General features: G+C 50.0%; 1 protein-coding gene across 1 annotated transcript; it reads left to right on the top strand.

Annotated features, from left to right (window-relative positions):
* The first annotated feature begins 5,273 nt into the window (after nt 1-5,273).
* LOC119970976 (chymotrypsinogen 2-like) lies at nt 5,274-16,863 on the top strand. The gene is made up of 7 exons (XM_038806085.1): nt 5,274-5,420; nt 5,520-5,623; nt 9,485-9,564; nt 9,661-9,739; nt 11,987-12,167; nt 16,414-16,547; nt 16,648-16,863. Exons 1-7 carry the CDS (start codon nt 5,312-5,314, stop codon nt 16,807-16,809), a joined length of 849 nt encoding a protein of 282 aa, XP_038662013.1. The 5' UTR covers nt 5,274-5,311; the 3' UTR covers nt 16,810-16,863.
* The last annotated feature ends 2,135 nt before the right edge of the window (nt 16,864-18,998 follow it).

Raw genomic sequence — 18,998 nt, 5'->3', positions numbered from 1 at the left:
ACGGCCTCACGTAATCTAACTGCTTCGCAAGTGGTCATGTGGGCGCCAATTAGTGCACCTTTTTGAAAACATGAGGCTGGCGGAAGGCCTGTTATGGGGATCCGAGGAGGGGAGTAGCCATCTTCGCTCTCTGGGATTGAGCCCAGGGGCACTGGAGTTGCAGCACCAGTGCTTGGATGGGGAGATGGGAGAGCCCTCAGGTGGGCCAGTCTCGGTCAGGCTGTACCACCATCGGAGGTGGGAGGTGTGAGAACCCGGGAGGGTAGCGGGGAGGGAAGATGGGTGCCTCAGCGGCCATGGGTCCACCCCTGGATCGTGTCTTCCCACGAGCACTTCACAGCTCCCAAGTAGATTCCCATGGGTAAGCATGCCTTGTAGCATGTGAGAGTTATTGCCCAGCATCCCAATCATACCCTGATGCCTGGACACTGTGCCTGAGCACTGCAGGAAGCAACCACCACAGACGCAGCAGCCAACATCTGAATATTAAGGGGCTGGGCCCCTGCACCGGGGACATTTCAGCGCCGAGAGGGTGGGTGTGTGCACCAGGGAGGGGACCACCACCCGATCCAGGAAACGCTACATGCGGGTGTCTGGGGTACAGTGATAGGGTCCCCTGCTGCGGCCGGTGGTGCTTAGGCTGGGCGTGTCGGATGGCAGGGGTTGGGGGAAGGGTGAAGAAATGGGAGAATGGAGGGTCCTGGGTGGAAGACACTGCTAGTTGCCAGCCTCACACCCTCCCCAATTCCTCAGATATTACACGGGGCAGATGACATCTTGGCCCCCTTGGAGGCTGACCATGTGGTGCTGCTGCAGGTCAGGCAGCCAGAAGCCAGAAGAGGAGGCGGCAGCAGCATCGACAGAGGCTCGAGGCAGCGGTACGTGTCCAGGTAGGGGGAAGGGGAGTATGGGAGGTGTACGGAAGAATAGGGGTTGGGGAGTATGGTGGAAGGGGAGTACGGAGGGAAGGGGGAATAGTGAGGATGTCTGGAAGAATGGGGGTTGGGGAGTATGGTGGAAGGGGAGTACGGAGGGAAGGGGGAATAGTGAGGATGTCGGAAGAATGGGGGATGGGGAGTATGGTGGAAGGGGAGTAGGGGGAGAGGGGGAGTACGGGAAGATGGGGAGTTTGAGGAGGGTGCCAGCGTGGGAGGCACTGCTAGATGTGGGTGGGTCGGGGCATGGAACCGTGCTGGGTGGGGCCAGTGCTCGGGGGGTGGGTTGGGGGGGGGAATGGCGGGGGTCAGGGATGGCAGGGAAAGCCGGTGCCAGGGGGCCAGTGCCAACCCACCCATGTGGCCCGGTGGAGATCGTTAACCTTCTTATGGCCCTGAGTGCCGGTCCTCCTAGTGACGCTTCCCGAGCTGACGGCCACAACCATTTATTCTCAGGTGGCACTGGCTGCCCTGTGGCTGACCACCTGAGACCCTCGGGGGCACAGGGCATCCAGTCTGATTTAGAACATGTCCAACAGTCTGGCCAGGTCGGCATCCCCGAATCGTGGGATGGTCTCCTAGGTGGCATGGCTGCCAGCTGTGTGAGATGGCTCTACAGGAATGTTTTAAGTGCTGCTCTCCCTTGTTAGCAGAGGGCTGGCGAGCGCGGTCCCAGTGAAACAGCCAGCGAGACAGTCAGTTGTGGCATGGAAACCTTTCCAATGTTTCAAAAAAGTTTCAGCAAAAATGACAATATTAGTTAGGCACCAAACTTGAATTTTGTTGCATGCTATTTGTTCAAAACCTACTGTACAATGTGCAGCAAAATACATCATTGTCATTTACAAAGTCAATGAAAAACTTCACTGGAATTAAAAGCCACTATTATCGCATATCAATGTTCTGTTTTTGTTTAAAGTTAAATCAAACTCCCGTATAAAAGTCTCTCTGCACATTGTGCTATACCTGCTGGTTTTACCTGCTCAGATCTGCTGAGATTGTCCAGTATTTTCTGTTTTTGTTTCAGATTCCAGCATCCGCAGTAATGTGCTTTTATAAGAACGTAAGAACAAAAGAACTAGGAGCAGGAGTAGGCCATCTGGCCCCTTAAGCCTGCTCCGCCATTCAATGAGATCATGGCTAATCTTTTGTGGACTCAGCTCCACTTTCCGGCCCGAACACCATAACCCTTAATCCCTTTATTGTTCAAAAAATTATCTATCTTTATCTTAAAAACATTTAATGAAGGAGCCTCAACTGCTTCACTGGGTAAGGAATTCCATAGATTCACAACCCTTTGGGTGAAGAAGTTCCTCCTAACCTCAGTCCTAAATCTACCTCCCCTTATTTTGAAGCTATGCCCCCTAGTTCTGCTTTCACCCGCCAGTGGAAACAACCTGCCCGCATCTATCATATCTATTCTCTTCATAATTTTATATGTATAAGAAACCCCCTCATCCTTCTAAATTCCAACGAGTACAGTCCCAGTCTATTCAAACTCTCCTCGTAATCCAACCCCTTCAGCTCTGGGATTAATTTAGTGAATCTCCTCTGCACACCCTCCAGCGCCAGTACGTCCTTTCTCAGGTAAGGAGACCAAAACTGAACACAATACTCCAGGTGTGGCCTCACTAACACCTTATACAATTGCAGCATAACCTCCCTAGTCTTAAATTCCATCCCTCTAGCAATGAAGGACAAAATTCCATTTGCCTTCTTAATCACCTGTTGCCAACTTTTTGAGACTCATGCACTAGCACACCCAGGTCTCTGCACAGCAGCATGTTTTAATATTTTATCATTTAAATAATAATCCCTTTTGCTGTTATTCCTACCAAAATGATCTGCTGGTTTTATTATACACAGAGTTGTCTCTAATCATGGTTCTCGGTCCCCTATCTCTGTGAACACATATAATTTCAACAATCTCTCAAGGACTTTCCAGTCTTTTACAAGCACACTGTTTCTGGAGTATAACATTTTTTAACTCACTGCATTACATAAAATAACTTTCATTTATATATCGTCTTCCACAATTTCAGGATGTTCCAAAGTGCTTCACTGCAATCAATGGTGGATCCTTACCATAGGAATCCCGGCTGGAACAGTAAGACCACTTTCGGACTGGAATCCCGAATTGCTGATTTGCGAGCTTTATCCCAGAATAAAGCAATTAGCAACCAGCCTTCGGGTTCCCCGATCAATCAGTGAGGGAAGGCAGGATGGCACGTCGATTGTAGTAATGAAGGATCCCTATTTAATGGGTCCTGTTATAACCCCCATGAGATTCACGGGGAAGCCCCGATTGATTTCCCTGTGGGGCCCGTGGTGTACGGGTTCACCCGCTGAGATGCTGAGGTCTCAGCGGACTCGTTAATTCCCAAAGGTAAAAACCAGCCCAGGAGGGAATTGGATCCTTGGGATGGTCCCAGCTGGGACTTGGACTGTTGCTTAGTTGCTGTATTTCCTAGCTGTGAGTGGGAAATTAACTGCTTTTGACTCATCTTTTCAGGGATCCTTATTGACTATAATAGTCCCAGACTGACAATGACAGCGGTGCTTGGGGCAGGTGGGGCTGGAAGGTTCACTATGACTGAGGAAATGGCTGCAACATGGATTGTAGATGTGGAAAGGTTACACCCTCCAGTTCACCAATTCCTCTCTGGAGGTGATTCAAGCAGAGAATGAACACCGGAGAGAAGTCCATCCCTAGAGGATGGCAGTAGTTGGCTGGCCAGCCCCTCAAACAGGCATGGTTGCAAGACCCAGAGGCTGGCAGTAGCCGATGTGGTGTTAAAGACCTGGATCCAGTTTATTGTCCTCACAGGTTCTGACAAGGTGAGAGTCTTAGCTGCCGACTCTCACTTTCTCATCTCCCTCGCATTCACCTGCACAGCACTCCTCTGATACACACACATGGCTGTCACACATATCTTTCTCTCCAGTCTCTTCCTCAAATTTCCATTGCACCAGACAACCCTCAACCTATTGCCTTCTTGCACTCATTCTTCACCTCACCCCATGTGCCCTCCACCAGCTCAAATACTTTCATACAGTGAGTCCAGTGTCACAGTGTGACAGGGTGGCACATGGTGAGGGATATGTCACATTAGAACTGGTGCAGGTGCTGGAGACAGGAACAGCAGCAGAGAGCCCCAATTGGGGAGTGCCAGACAGTTCAGGTTCTGTGCAGCTGGACACAGATGCTGAGCCTCAAGTCATACCCAAAATTGACACTTCCAGAGCTGGAACAGGAAATGCCTGTGCTTCCATTAGAATTTCCAGGGGGAGTGTGAGCCCTTGCACAGAAAATGGAGGAGGCTACCTCAAGCATGCGTGCCATGGTGTCTCAGGCATTTCCACTGGTGACCACCTCCATTGAAAGAGTGCTCACCCTCATGGCGAATCGGACACAGTACGTCACCAAGCACATGTTGGTCCATACAAATGGCCTGTATACTCTGGATGCCAGTTTATAGAACATCAATTAAATCCTGGCATTGGCTGAAACTACAGGCTACCAACAGGATCCTGCCATCATACCAAAAAGACTTTCTGCCTACCACTCAAACATGTAATGTGGCATAGGAATTTCAGTGACAGTCTGATGTCAGGTATGAAGGCCGTGCATCCCAATGATTGGTGGGTGATATCAAACAGTACGTCCTTTTAGCTGTTTACAATAGGCAAAATACTGACCACACTCAACCAAACCATGCTTGCAAAACTCAGATCATAATGTCTAATGTTAGGTGTGATTTTGTGACTGGGCAGCACTTGCTGAACAATCAATCCCAAGTGTGCTAAGAATTACACTAACAATCAATTTAAGATTGGGCTCACTAATGGTTCCTGGATGATGCATATATTTCTAGGCAAGGACCCGTTCAGACGTTGCACCTTTTTAAAATAAACAAAAATTTCCTGATACATTAGTCATGGCAACGTCCCAGCCAATCAGAGCCAATTTGCCAACCAATCAGCATCCTTTTCTCATGTGTATAAATCGTTGTTCCCTTTGAAATTTGGTGTTCTTGCATCTGTCCTGATGAGTGCAAAATAAAAAGCTTCAACGGCATGTCTCTCTTTTCAGCAATGTTTTCTGTCACCATATTTAGATTATTTTGAGTGATTAAATGGGCACATTACAAAGATTGGCGAGATCTTTGCTTCGTAGAAATTTTCATCTGCGTTCAACATTTCCAGACGCACATACTAAATTTATCAAGAGTTGGTCATTTATATTCACTGTTTCAACAATGGGTGCACTTTCCACATCATCAATTTACTTTGGAAAGAAATGCTGTCAGGTACACATGGTTACAAAGCTCAGACTTTAATCTATTTGATAGCCAACATTGCAGTTAGGCTATATAATGCCTTCAATCACAATTCTCAAACTCAAAATAGCAGCCAAAGCAGCAGTCATGGCTTTCCTCTGGCTCCTCTCCTGCCTCGCCCTCCTCGGCACAGCTTATGGACAGAGTAAGTTCAATTTTAGAGTGACTATTTTAGCTTCTGATTTAGTTGGAGGCACATTGCTTAAGCGCACCACTGACTATGCACTGACTACTTGAAATCTAGGCTGTGGAGTCCCCGCCATCAGCCCTGTGGTCACTGGCTACGCAAGGATTGTAAATGGTGAAAATGCTGTCTCAGGATCCTGGCCGTGGCAAGTCTCGCTGCAGGTATGTTGTTACTACAGTTAGAGATTAGCACAACTCCCAATGTGCCAGACATTAATGGCAGACACGCTTTATAAAACGGCCGTCAACATAATTGAGCGGAACTCTCAATAGTACTGATCTGCTTTGAAATTTGTTTCTGTTCCCTTTCCTATTTTCAATTACACAGTCATTTTACCTCAGTTTTTTTTTGTCATCCGGAGAAGCAAATGTCCAAACAGTATCTGATCTGCTGACCTCTTTCACTAAGAATAAGGAAACTCGGGCTAATCGCAGATTATGCTTGGCTACATTTGCAGTGGAAATCCCGGGGTGGGAGCACCATATTTTTGGGCACTGCAGCTGCTGTTGGAGATCCACGCTCACACGACTCGGGGGTGCTGTGCCAGCCATCATGTCGGTGAGGGCACTAGACATCTTCTGGCAGTGAGCACAGCAGAGAAACTATGATGCCAATCCGTGTGCAATTCTGATTTGACACCAACGGTGCTATCTGGAGTTCAGTACTCCAGCAATCGCAATCCCAAATCAAAAATGGCTGAATCTGCATTCAGCAGCAGGAGGGGCATAGGGTGACAATGGGACATGTAAGGTGAGTGAGGGGGAGTCAAGGTTGGGGGGTGAGGATTTAGAGGGAGGGGAAAACACTCAGCAACAGATCTGGGTCAATATCCCAGGGAATGGAGGCAGGCCTTTGAGGTGAGCATCCACTCACCTCAATTCTGGCCTGAAGCTTGCTTGAAATGCCAGCCTCAACTCCAGCCCGCCCCATCGCCAATGGTGGAAATAGCAGGAGTGGGCACTGACAGGAAGGAGGCGGGATAGCAATGTAGGAAAATGGCCTGACTCATGCTCCCCTACTCAAAGTTGAAAGCCCAGGCCCAGTTCTTCAGCCACACATGTAATCTTCTATTCCGTTCATCATAGGAACATAAGAACATAGGGATATAGGAATTAGGAGCATAATTAGGCAATTCAGCCCTTCGAGCCTACTCCGCCACTCAATCAGATCATGGCTGATCTCTTCCTGGTCTCAAAACCACCTCTCTAACTACTCCCCATATCCCTTTAACCTGTTTTTTTATCAGAACCCCTAAGCCAATTGGTAACAATGCAGATGTTATTACCTTTAGGTTCTGCTTTTAAATTTGGACACAACATTATTGGTTTCATGTTGAAAGCACTTGAAAGAGCAGTGTCTTTGTGAATGAGGTGTAACTTGGCTTTCGATAGTGTCCAAAGTCAAAATCTATTGATGAACAATGGGGGGGGGGGGGGGGGGGGGGGGGGGGGGGGTATTCTCCGTTTCAGAAATTAAAAGTGTTGATGTTGGATCTGAATCGGTGGGTAGAATTCTCCGCTCCCCACGACGCCTGGGAGAATAGCGGGAGGGCCTCCCGCCATTTTTCACGCCCCCCTGGTGCCTCCCGCTATTCTCCCCCCCCCCCCGTTTTTCATGGCGAACGGTGATTCTCCGAGGCCGATGGGACGAGTGGCCGGCCGTTTCCGACCTTTTCATGACGGCGGCAACCACACCTAGTCGCCACCGTCGTGAAACGGGCGCCAGATGCCCGTTTGGGGCTTCTAGGTGCCCGATTGGGACGGGAGCACCACAGCCGTGCTCGGGAGGGGACAGGCCCGCGATCGGTGCCCACCGATCATCGGGCCTGCGTCCAAAACGGACGCTGTCCAACCTGCGCGGCTGACGTCATTAGGCGCGTCAGCCGGCGTCATTCTTGGCGCGCGGCCTTAATGACAGTAGTCAAGGCCGCGCTGCCGAGACCCCCGGGGCCCTGATACTAGTCCCGCTGGGGGGGAAGAATCCCGGGAGGGGGCGCGAAGACTACCGTGAGTGACGGCCTCTTTCACGGCAGCCTTCCTGGTTTTCCGCCGTTGCGGAGAATCGGGCACGGTGGATTTCTACCACAACTAAATTGCTGCCGGTCCCAGGACAATTAATGATCCGTTAATGGGCTTGCACTGGTGTCCGAATCGTCAGGGTTGGGGTTGCCACTCAAGAGGCTGAGTAAGCTGCACGACCTCCTCGGGCGGACAGTGTGAGGAAGCAGCACTGTGCCCCTGGCATCAACCCCCATCCCACAAACCTGTAACCCCCCCCACCCCGCAACCTGGAGGGCAAATAAACTCCATCACCAGCAGTCTGCTTGCTCCCCAACCTCACCACATACCAGCACCCATATCGCCCACCGTGGCCGGGTGCCCTGGTCACAAAGGCCACCAGCTGCCTTGATGACCACCACCACCTTGACGGCCACCGGGAGCGGGTATCCTTCCCAATACCTATGCGGTTCCAGGAGCACCATGATCCAACAGATATGTCGCACTGTCTCCCTGCTCAGCTGGAGTCTTCACCGGCATGCCCAGTCCGGCAGGTCTTCGAATGACAGGCGCTGCCGGTACACACAAGGCCTCATGCGGCACCTCCTTCCCACATCCTCCTCGGCATGCTGGGCAGGGGGCTCTCCAGCCTCACTGGCTGGCTCCTGTTCCTCTGCAGGCTCCACTGCTGCAGATTCCTCACTGAGCACCTCCTGCTCGTACAGCCTCAGTGCGCCCCCCCCCCCCCCCCCTCCCCCTCCCCCAGAGCTGCGGCGGTTAGAATGAAGGCCACCATTCCTGGTTGGATTCAGAAGTCTATTATCTGCAGGGGGTAAAATGCCGACATGTTAGCAATGTGTGTACCTCCATGTTCAACCAGGTCCACCGGGCTATGTGGTGACCCCGGCCTACACTGCATCCGCATGTCCCCCTCCCCCCCTCAATCTGCACACCCATCCTCCTGGCACTCTGCCCTCCGCACCGCACCGCTGGCTCCGTCGGTACCCGGCTCATGGCTAGCTGGGGGGGGGGGGGGGCATGGCTGGCTGGGGAGGCATCTGCCAGGGCCGGAGGGTGCTAGTGGGGGGAGGTCAGGGAGTGGACCATGGCTTCAGGGTGAGCCCTGGTGGTGTTCAAGCATGGGCCGCCATTGCCACGGCCTGCAAGACAACCATCTTACTGCACACCACACTGACCATCCACCGTGGCTGCACAGAGTGACACCAGCCATGTGAGTGCCCCCATCCCCACCACCCTCCCCAACCCCAACCCCTCTCTCCACGCCACGTGCACCTCTGGGAATATGTCCTACCTCCTCTCTCCCTTAGCAGCTATGGCGCCTGTTCCCCGATTTTTGGAACTGCAAGTGAAACTCACCATCGGTAATTCCACCTGGCAGAGGCGGAGCCCTGCGGAATACCAGGTCGGGCCCGTTAATGATTTGCCAACAGCGTTTACTGGGTATGCGGAGTAGAATGCATTGACTCCGTTGAAAATCTTCGCGGGTAGTATTTTTTGATGCCAACAGTTGTCAAGGTTCACCGCTGACTGCAAAACCTGATTCTGGCAGCAAATATTGGGCATCTTGGGTTTCCAGCAACACTTATGCCACCAAATAGGCTGAACAGCCAATCAGATTGAAGACTCCTCATAGACAGCAAAGCAAATAACAAGTGGGCTCAACATTTCTGTCCTGAAACAATCAACTGACTCTAATTCCAATATAATTTCTGCAATATATATATTTCGGGCAGTTTTAAAGACTAATTATTTTGTACACAAAACTGTTTTTTAAATAAATGATCGTAGCTTTGAAGCTGCCCCCAAATATGTGGCATATCTGCATTAGACTCACATATTTGTTAATTTAATGCGGACACTCGCACAAGACAAGGTGGGCGGAGATGCTTGCATGAGTCGGACATTTTGATTGAAAGTGATGGATACTGGTATGGTGACGGCCAAAGGAAAGTGATTTTTTTTCACCCTTTTCTCTGCTAAATACTCATCGTTTCTGCCTAACAGGACGCCACGGGCTGGCATTTCTGTGGAGGCTCCTTGATCAATGAAAACTGGTTTGTGACTGCTGCCCATTGCAGTGTGAGGTAAGAATTCCACTCACTGAGAATCTTCAGAATCCATAATGATAGTAATCATGGACATCAGAGCCCTACTCTGAAAATTGTCTTGCTTTCCCACAGCACAGCACACAGGGCAATCGTTGGAGTGTCCAATAAATGTTCGCCAAAGGAAGACTCCCAGGTTCTCAGGATTCAAAAGGTACCGAGAAATCCTCTGGTGACTTCATTGCCTAATTTTATAGAAATAAATCATTGTTGAGACTAATGTACTGACAATGTTAGTTGAAATGGTAAATCAGTTAATGCAAGGTCAAATTCCACCATTGAGAATCTGAATTCAGTTCAAACAATTCTAGAAATAATAAGTTGGCATTCAATAAACGTGACCGTGAGGCTGCCGGATTGATGCAAAGCCTAAGGGGTTTACTAATATTGTTTAGGGAAGGAACCCCCTCGTCCTCACCCGGTGTGGCCTGTATGGGGCGGCATGGTGGCACAGTGGTTAGCACTGCTGCCTCACAGCTCCAGGTACCCGGGTTCATTTCCGGCCTCGGGTGACTGCCTGTGCGGAGTTTACGCATTCTCTCTGTGTCTCTGTGGGTTTCCTCCAGGTGCTCCGGTTTCCTCACACAGTCCAAAGATATGCAGGTTAGGTGGATTGGCCATGATAAATTGTCCCTTAGTGTCCAAAAAGTTAGGTGTGGTTACTGGATTACAGGGATAGGGTGAGGGCTTGGGCCTAGGTAGGTTGCTCTCTCCCAGGGTCAGTGCGGACTTGAAGGGCCGAATGGTTTCCTTCTGCACTTTAGAGATTCTATGATTCTTCTCAATTGCACCAAACTGGTCCCCACCAGCATCTTTTCAGGCCAATGAGACGTGCACATTAATTGTGAAACCTTGATTGTGAAACCCAATTTTCCAAATGAATTACAAACTCTGCAGAACTCAAAGAGAAACTTTCCTTGTGTCAGAAGGGGTAAGATTTTGATCTTACCTTAGTTATTCTCTTCACTCTTTAACTAAGTAAAGCCCTTACATCGTGATTTGCGTTCGCAATAATTCGTGTTCTGAAGTTACTGTTGCACAAAAATCATGTTGGTAGGGGCTGGTTTAGCAGAGTGGGCTAAACAGCTGGCTTGGGATGCAGAACAAGGCCAGCAGCGCGGGTTCAATTCCCGTACCAGCCCCCCCGAACAGGCGCCGGAATGTGGCGACGAGGGGCTTTTCACAGCAACTTCATTGAAGCCTACTTCCGACAATAAGTGATTTTATTATTATTATTTACACTTTTATTCTGCACTGGTGGCAAAAGTTTATATTGCTAAATCAAGAGGCCATGCCAACATAAAAGTGCCAGAACTTGCTTTCCCGCTGCTTTAAATTCTGAAAATGTTCTTTATTCTGATCTTATTAAGGTTTCCTCCCCTTTATTAGGCTTGTGCAGAGATAGATGATGCAATCAGTCATGTAATATGGGGTCAGTTATCCTGGGTGTATTGTAATGATACACATGGAGCTTGCCCTAGGGCCTCTTGGAACAAAAAGCAAAATACGACGTATACGACATAAACATGCTGGAAATTTAAAATCAAAATTGCTAAATACTGGAAAAATCAGGCAGCATCTATGGAGAATGTGGAGAGTTTGGGGAGACCTGAAACATGAGTCTTTTTCTTCACACTGGAGATGCTGCAATCCCTTTCAAAGCCTGACAATGGACAGTGTCAACCCCACATAGAACCTCAAAAAAATCAGAAACGGCCCAATTTTTTTTGAAGGTATATTTATCCCATCAAGAGCCCCTCAAATGAATGTGATAATCCTGTTAGCTACAGGAAATTGAATTTAAAAAATAATCAGGGAAGATTCGGCATCATTCTGGGCTACATGGTCATAGCAACCTCTCAGCGGTGGTTCTTCAGAGATGTTCCCACTCAATTGTTCCAATTTTACTGGAACTACCCTCCCCCACTCCTAGATTCTTTCTGAGGTAAATGCGAAGTATCATAGAATTTACAGTGCTGAAGGAGGCCATTCGGCCCGTCGAGTATGCACCAGCTCCTGGAAAGAGCACCCTACCCAAGGTCCACACCTCCACCCCATCCCCATAACCCAGTAACCCCACCCCAACACTAAGGGCAATTTAGCATGGCCAATCCACCTAACCTGCACATCTTTGGACTGTGGGAGGAAACCGGAGCACCCGGAGGAAACCCACGCCCTCGCGGGGAGAATGTGCAGACTCCACACTGACAAGTGAACAAGCCGGGAATCGAACCTGGGACCCTGGAGGTGTGAAGCAATTGTGCTAACCACTATCCTACCGTGTTGCTGAGCTCCCCTATTTGCCAAACTTGAGAGCAAGTATCGTTTCTTCTGTATAATAGGATGGAAGCTTAATCATCCCACGTGAGCTGGATCTAACCTTCACCTTTTTCTGTTACAGGTCATTACCCATCCTGCCTGGAATCCATATACCATCAATAATGATGTGACTCTGGTGAAGCTCACATCCCCTGTTAAATTCACTAGCCACATTTCCCCAGTCTGTCTGGCAAGTGCCCCAGCCAATTTCCCAGGGGGAAAGTTGTGCGTCACTTCAGGATGGGGTCTCACCCAATCGACTGGTATGGGGCCCTTAGATTTACTTTCCAAATAAACTGTGTTGTCTGTAGAATACTACAGATGGATTCAGCTAACAGTAATCACATTTGAAAACACTCCTTCCTGCACTTTACTTTCTAAAAACAGTAACTTTTATTTCCATAGTGCTCATGGTAACAACCTGCATTAATATGGGTATGTTTCAGGCATTGAGTGCCACAGGAATTTTGCAGGAACATAATCAGATAAAAATTGGCACTTGATCAAAAGAAGGAAACTTTAGGACAAGTGACTAAACTCAGAGAGACAGGCTTTAAGCTTCATTTTGCAGAGAAGGGAGGCGATGACAAATGAGGAGGGAATTCTAGAGCTTTGGGGCTACATTGTCGAAGGCAGGGCTGTTAATGTTCAGGTGAAGGAGTGACAGTACACAAGAAGCCAGAGTTTATTACAAAGAAGAGGACCAGGATTCTCCGGTTCCCCAGCCGTGTGTTTCTCGGCAGCTGGCAACGGGATTCTATCTTCCCTCCGCTTGTCAATGGGATTTCCCATTGAAGCCACAACACCGCCGGGAAACCCGTGGGCGGGGAGTGCGGTGCTGGCGGGAAAAGTGGGTGGCAATGGCTGGAGAATTCAAGCCGAAATACCTCAAGGCGCATGGCGATGGATAATCTGGATAGTGAAAGGGCTCTGAGTGGGGCAAAAGGAAGAAATTTAAGTGATTAAAACACAATTGAAGAAAGGTTTATGCAGGTTTTCTAAGCATGAAGGGAGGTGACAAAGTGGAGAAGCCAAGAAGGCAGAGGCAAGTTGGCCAAAGCAGTTCAAGGAGAGGGGAATAGGACATGAGCCACTGTTGGAGAACTGTAGACTTTAAGCAGTAATACAATCTTGAGAAGATCATGAAGGTGGGAAGGAGCGAAGATGTGGAGGGATTTGAAACTGAAGACTAGAAGTTTAAGATCAATTCTCTGGGACATTGTAAAACATTGCTCTTGGCAAGCATTTTGATGTTGTTTGAGAATGGAAGCCATTGGAGATTACCTATAGGGCAACGATTCAAAGGCAATATGCAACAAATGATTACTGTATGTAGCACAGAAACAGTCATTACTTTGAACCCCGTGATGTAGCATTGTAAATTTTCTTCCCCTTCTGGTTACGAGATTGTGACAATTGATTCTTGACCAACTCGTCGCATCTAATTTTTCCCCTGCGTAATTCTGCCTAATTTTGGTAGAGCGGGGGAAAATCCAACCCTGTCTATTTAAACGTCAGCAAGGCGTATATGCTGTATCACATGAGAGGGAGGTCCATTAGTTAGAGATAGTGTGGGGTAGCCAAAACTGTTTTTCAAAAAAAAAATACTTTAATAAAGGCATTTTACATATGTACAAAGAGATATCAGGAAACCAAACATCCACAGAAACAAACAATACATGCCCCAACAACCCCTAATTCCAAGCCGAGAACTCCCTCCTTAATATTCCCCCCTTATCTCCCCCCTCCCCTAAACAGCAAAAACAACCCGCCCACTCCCACCCCCTCCATTCGCTGACACCTTAATTCACCTTGAAGGAATCGCTAAATGGCATCCACCTCTGGGTGAACCCCCCCCCCAATAAGGCGAACGTGACCTTTTCCAAATGCAGGATTCCGCCAGGTCACTCACACACACCCTCGCATTCAGCGGCTCCGAGTCCCACCAACACAACAAAATCCACCTCCGGGGTATCAGGGAGGCAAAGACAAACACATCAGCCTCTCTTCCCACCTGGGCTCCCGGATCTTCCGATACTCCAAATATCTCCACCTCAAGACTCAAGGCCACCCCTACACCCGGAATCTCTGACATGACCTCCAAGAACCCCTGCCAGAACCCCCTCAGCTTTGGACACACCCAGAATATGTGGACGTCATTCGTGGGCCTCCCCGCACACCACCCACATCTATCCTCCACCCCTGCAAAGAACCTGCTCATCCTCACAACCATCATATGGGCTCTATCACCACTTTAAACTGGATAAGGTTTAACCTCACACACGACGAGAACGCGCTCACCCTCCACAGGGCTTCCTTCCACAGCCCGGCCCTCACCATGCCTCCACCTCCTCCTCCCATTTGCACTTGATCTCCTCCACCAGAGCGTCCACCCCCTCCATCAACTCTCCATAAATGCCTGACACTCCCCCCTCCCCAATGACATCCACCGACAACAGCTTATCCTGCAACACCGGAGGCAGCAGTCCCGGGAAGAACAGCATCTCTCTCCTCACAAAGTCCCACCCCTGCAGGTATCTGAAGCCATTCCCCTGAGGCAACTCATACATTTCTTTCAGCTCTCCCAGGCCTGCAAACTTGTCCCTGAAGTACTGCATCCCCGTCTGCTGCCACCCCCAGAATCTCGCATCCCGCCCCGCCTGCAAAACCTGTGATTATTGCACGGCAGTGCCCGCAGCAACGTGCCCACCAACCCGAAGGCACAGGTTCCAAACTTGCAATGCCGAGACTGCCATCGGGTTCACGGAATACCAGATCAGCACAAACGGATGGGGGTACCAACAACAGTGCCCACAAACCCATCCTCCTATACAACGCTGCCACCATCCCTTCCAAACCGATCCTTCTTCCACTATCCATTTTCTAACCATTGCAATATTCACCACCCAGAAATGGTTCATCGAGCTCGACAACGCCAGCACCCACCTTGCCCCCTCTCCAAAAACACCCACCTCATACGGGTTCTTCCCCACCCACACAAACCCCCAAATTATTCCATTCACCAGGACTTGGGAACAAAGATGGGGAGGTTCTGGAACATGAACGAGAACGTGGGCACCGCCGTCATTTTAACCATCTGCCCAGCCAGTGACAGCAGCAACATACCCCACATCTTAAAGTCTACCTTCATACCCTCCACCAGTCGTGCCAAATTAATTTTTTGCAGCTGCGCCCAGCTCCATGCCACCTAGCCCAAACTGTTTTCTGACTGTTGTTGTTCACATGGCTGCCATTTCCACTTCTGTGACCAGACGTTGAATGCAGTTAGCTGTATGAGAAACACTATGAGATGTTCTAAAGAGATGTGGTGAGACTCTATATTAATACAACCTTTCTCTGCATCGAGTGAAATATTTTAAACTATTTGAAAATAAATTGCAAATATTTATGCAGAGGTAATTAATCAGAAGTAAGTGTTTAATGTGTTATTTCTAATGTTCATTGCAATATTGATTGCGTTAATCAGCTCATTGATTACAGTTTGAGCATCAGAGCCTTTTAAGGTGCAGAAGGAGGCCATTTACCCCATTGGATCACAGAACACAGAACAGTACAGCACAGAACAGGCCCTTCGGTCCTCGATGTTGTGCCGAGCAATGATCACCCTACTCAACCCCTATACCCTATACCCGTAACCCAACAACCCCCCCCTTAACCTTACTTTTAAGGACACTATGAGCAATTTAGCATGGCCAATCCACCTAACCCGCACATCTTTGGACTGTGGGAGGAAACCAGAGCACCCGGAGGAAACCCAAGCACACACGGCGAGGACGTGCAGACTCCGCACAGACAGTGACCCAGCCGGGAACCGAATCTGGGACCCTGGAGCTGTGAAGCATTTATGCTAACCACCATGCTACCGTGCTGCCCAGGATCAATGGGGAAAGTTTCAGTTGGCTCACCATCCACAGTAATCTGGGAAAGAGTTCCAGATCTTCATCATCTTCTGTGCTTTCTAATTGTGTTCCTGAATGGTTCAGCTCTAATTATGCTCCTTGTTCTGGATTACCCCCAGCAGACTAAATAGTTTCCTTCTATCCACTCCATCGAATGGCTTTGGCATGATTGGCAAACCGCTTATGGTGTGTTCTGGCACGGCGGCACAGTGGTTAGCACTGCGGCCTCCCAGCGCCAGGGTCAATTCCAACCTTGAGTGTCTATCTGTGTGGAGTTTTCACTTTCTCCCTCTGTCTGTGTGGGTGCTCCGGTTCCCTACCCACAGTCCAAAGATGTGCAGGTTGGGTGGTTTGGCCATACCTTAGCCTCCAGGGATGTGTAGGTTAGGTTAAAGAGTAATTGGGATAGGGCGGGAAGTGGGCTTGGGTGGAGTGCTCTTTCAGAGGGTCGGTGCAGACCTGATGGGCTGAATGGTCTCCTCCTGCACTGTAGGGATTGTATGGTTCTAATTTTCGAAACATTTGAAAACTTAGGATCGCCTCAAAAGTAACCTAACTACATATTAAGAGCTCTTCATTGATCCCTCAGCGAGCAACACACCATGCCAACTGCAGCAGGCGGCCCTGCCTCTCCTGACCACCGCTCAGTGCCAGAACACCTGGGGCAACAAAATCTCGGAGTTTATGATCTGCGCTGGTGGTGCTGGTGCGACATCCTGCATGGTATGAAAAATATGTCATACATTCAATCTTGCACTGCATTAAGTAATAGTCTTTTAAAAACTTGTAACAATCGCATTGATTTGCGGTCCTCTTTCTACAGGGTGACTCAGGTGGACCTCTTGTCTGCCAAGATGGCGGTGCCTGGTATCTGGTGGGCATAGTTTCCTGGGGGAGTGGTTTCTGCTCCACCAGAATCCCAGCAGTCTACGCTCGAGTGACCGAGTTCCACTCCTGGATTGTGGAGACAATTGCTGCCAATTAGTGGAACTTACATTAAATTTTAATTGGTTTTAAAATAAAGAACTTGAAAAATCAATGTGAAGTGTCTTTCTTTGCCCCCCTCTCCTCGGTACTTGAAAGAGGGACAGTCAGTTTGTCCCTCTTATAAGACAAAATCAATCATTGTAGGTTCCCCTCCCGCTCCACAATTTGGGTTGTTTTTTTGTTTCTTATGTGTTACCTCCGAAGCTGATCTTAAAAGAGTTTATCATAAATACTGGGCGCGATTCTCCGGCCTTGCTGAGCTCTCATTCAAGTGAAACGAGGCCGATGAAAAGCAGGAGCGGCCAAAAACAAGAACTGCGGCAGGCGCCAAACAGTTTGTGAAGCAGCCAGCCCGCTCCTGAAGGTGAAATCAGGATCTTGGCATAGCATGGCGAGAAACCAATTATCACCACTTAACCCCAATTTCCATACAATTAACGAGAGCCATTCCAAATCCAATGGCCTCATCCAGCGACCTCCCCGGCAAGTGGTCACGCTGACACCCATTAGTACTCCTTTTGAGAAACGTGAACCTGGCGGAAGGGCTTCAGTGGGGAACCGAGGAGGTGGGTAGCCATCTTTGCTCACAGGCAAAGAGCCCGGGGGTGCTGGGCTTGTTGCCCCAGTGGCTCAGTGGGGGGCCCTTGGCTGGGGGTGGGGGACCCTCCGCATGGGTGGGCTGCCATAGGAGGGTGGGGGTAGGCACTGGGGGGGGGGGGGGGCCGACGGGGGGACCGAGCGTCAACCACTCGCAGAACCACCTTGCCTAGGAGTCATTGCCTAGCGTGTGGGAGTCATTGCCCAGCGTGTGGGAGTCATTGCCTAGCGTGTGGGAGTCATTGCCTAGCGTGTGGGATTCATTGCCTAGCGTGTGGGAGTCATTGCCCAGCGTGTGGGATTCATTGCCTAGCGTGTGGGAGTCATTGCCCAGCGTGTGGGATTCATTGCCCAGCGTGTGAGTGTCATTGCCTAGCGTGTGGGAGTCATTGCCTAGCGTGTGGGAGTCATTGCCCAGCGTGTGGGATTCATTGCCTAGCGTGTGGGAGTCATTGCCCAGCGTGTGGGATTCATTGCCTAGCGTGTGGGAGTCATTGCCTAGCGTGTGGGAGTCATTGCCTAGCGTGTGGGAGTCATTGCCCAGCGTGTGGGAGTCATTGCCCAGCGTGTGGGAGTCATTGCCCAGCGTGTGGGAGTCATTGCCCAGCGTGTGGGATTCATTGCCTAGCGTGTGGGAGTCATTGCCCAGCGTGTGGGATTCATTGCCTAGCGTGTGGGATTCATTGCCTAGCGTGTGGGAGTCATTGCCTAGCGTGTGGGAGTCATTGCCCAGCGTGTGGGAGTCATTGCCTAGCGTGTGGGAGTCATTGCCCAGCGTGTGGGAGTCATTGCCCAGCGTGTGGGATTCATTGCCTAGCGTGTGGGAGTCATTGCCCAGCGTGTGGGATTCATTGCCTAGCGTGTGGGAGTCATTGCCCAGCGTGTGGGATTCATTGCCCAGCATGTGGGAGTCATTGCCCAGCGTGTGGGATTCATTGCCTAGCGTGTGGGAGTCATTGCCTAGCGTGTGGGAGTCATTGCCTAGCGTGTGGGAGTTATTGCCTAGCGTGTGGGAGTCATTGCCCAGCATGTGGGAGTTATTGCCTAGCGTGTGGGAGTCATTTCCTAGCGTGTGGGAGTCATTGCCTAGCGTGTGGGAGTTATTGCCTAGCGTGTGGGAGTCATTGCCCAGCATGTGGGAGTTATTGCCTAGCGTGTGGGAGTCATTGCCTAGCGTGTGGGAGTCATTGCCTAGCGTGTGGGAGTCATTGCCTAGCGTGTGGGAGTTATTGCCCAGCATGTGGGAGTCATTGCCCAGCGTGTGGGAGTCATTGCCTAGCGTGTGGGAGTCATTGCCTAGCGTGTGGGAGTCATTGCCTAGCGTGTGGGAGTCATTGCCTAGCGTGTGGGAGTCATTGCCTAGCGTGTGGGAGTCATTGCCTAGCGTGTGGGAGTCATTGCCCAGCGTGTGGGAGTCATTGCCCAGCGTGTGGGAGTCATTGCCCAGCGTGTGGGAGTCATTGCCCAGCGTGTGAGTGTCATTGCCTAGCATGTGGGAGTCATTGCCCAGCGTGTGGGAGTCATTGCCTAGCGTGTGGGAGTCATTGCCTAGCGTGTGGGAGTCATTGCCCAGCGTGTGGGAGTCATTGC

Source organism: Scyliorhinus canicula, chromosome 9, assembly GCF_902713615.1.
Source record: "Scyliorhinus canicula chromosome 9, sScyCan1.1, whole genome shotgun sequence".
Classification (NCBI taxonomy): domain Eukaryota; kingdom Metazoa; phylum Chordata; class Chondrichthyes; order Carcharhiniformes; family Scyliorhinidae; genus Scyliorhinus; species Scyliorhinus canicula.
The sequence above is the reverse complement of the archived record's forward strand: the minus strand, read 5'-3'. Positions and strand labels throughout refer to the sequence as shown.

Coding starts and splice junctions, on each gene's coding strand:
- LOC119970976 (XM_038806085.1), top strand. CDS start 5,312: ATGCCTTCAATCACAATTCTCAAACTCAAAATAGCAGCCAAAGCAGCA. Junction 9,740..11,986: donor AGGTTCTCAGGATTCAAAAG/GTACCGAGAAAT, acceptor TTTCTGTTACAG/GTCATTACCCATCCTGCCTG. Junction 12,168..16,413: donor GGGTCTCACCCAATCGACTG/GTATGGGGCCCT, acceptor TTGATCCCTCAG/CGAGCAACACACCATGCCAA.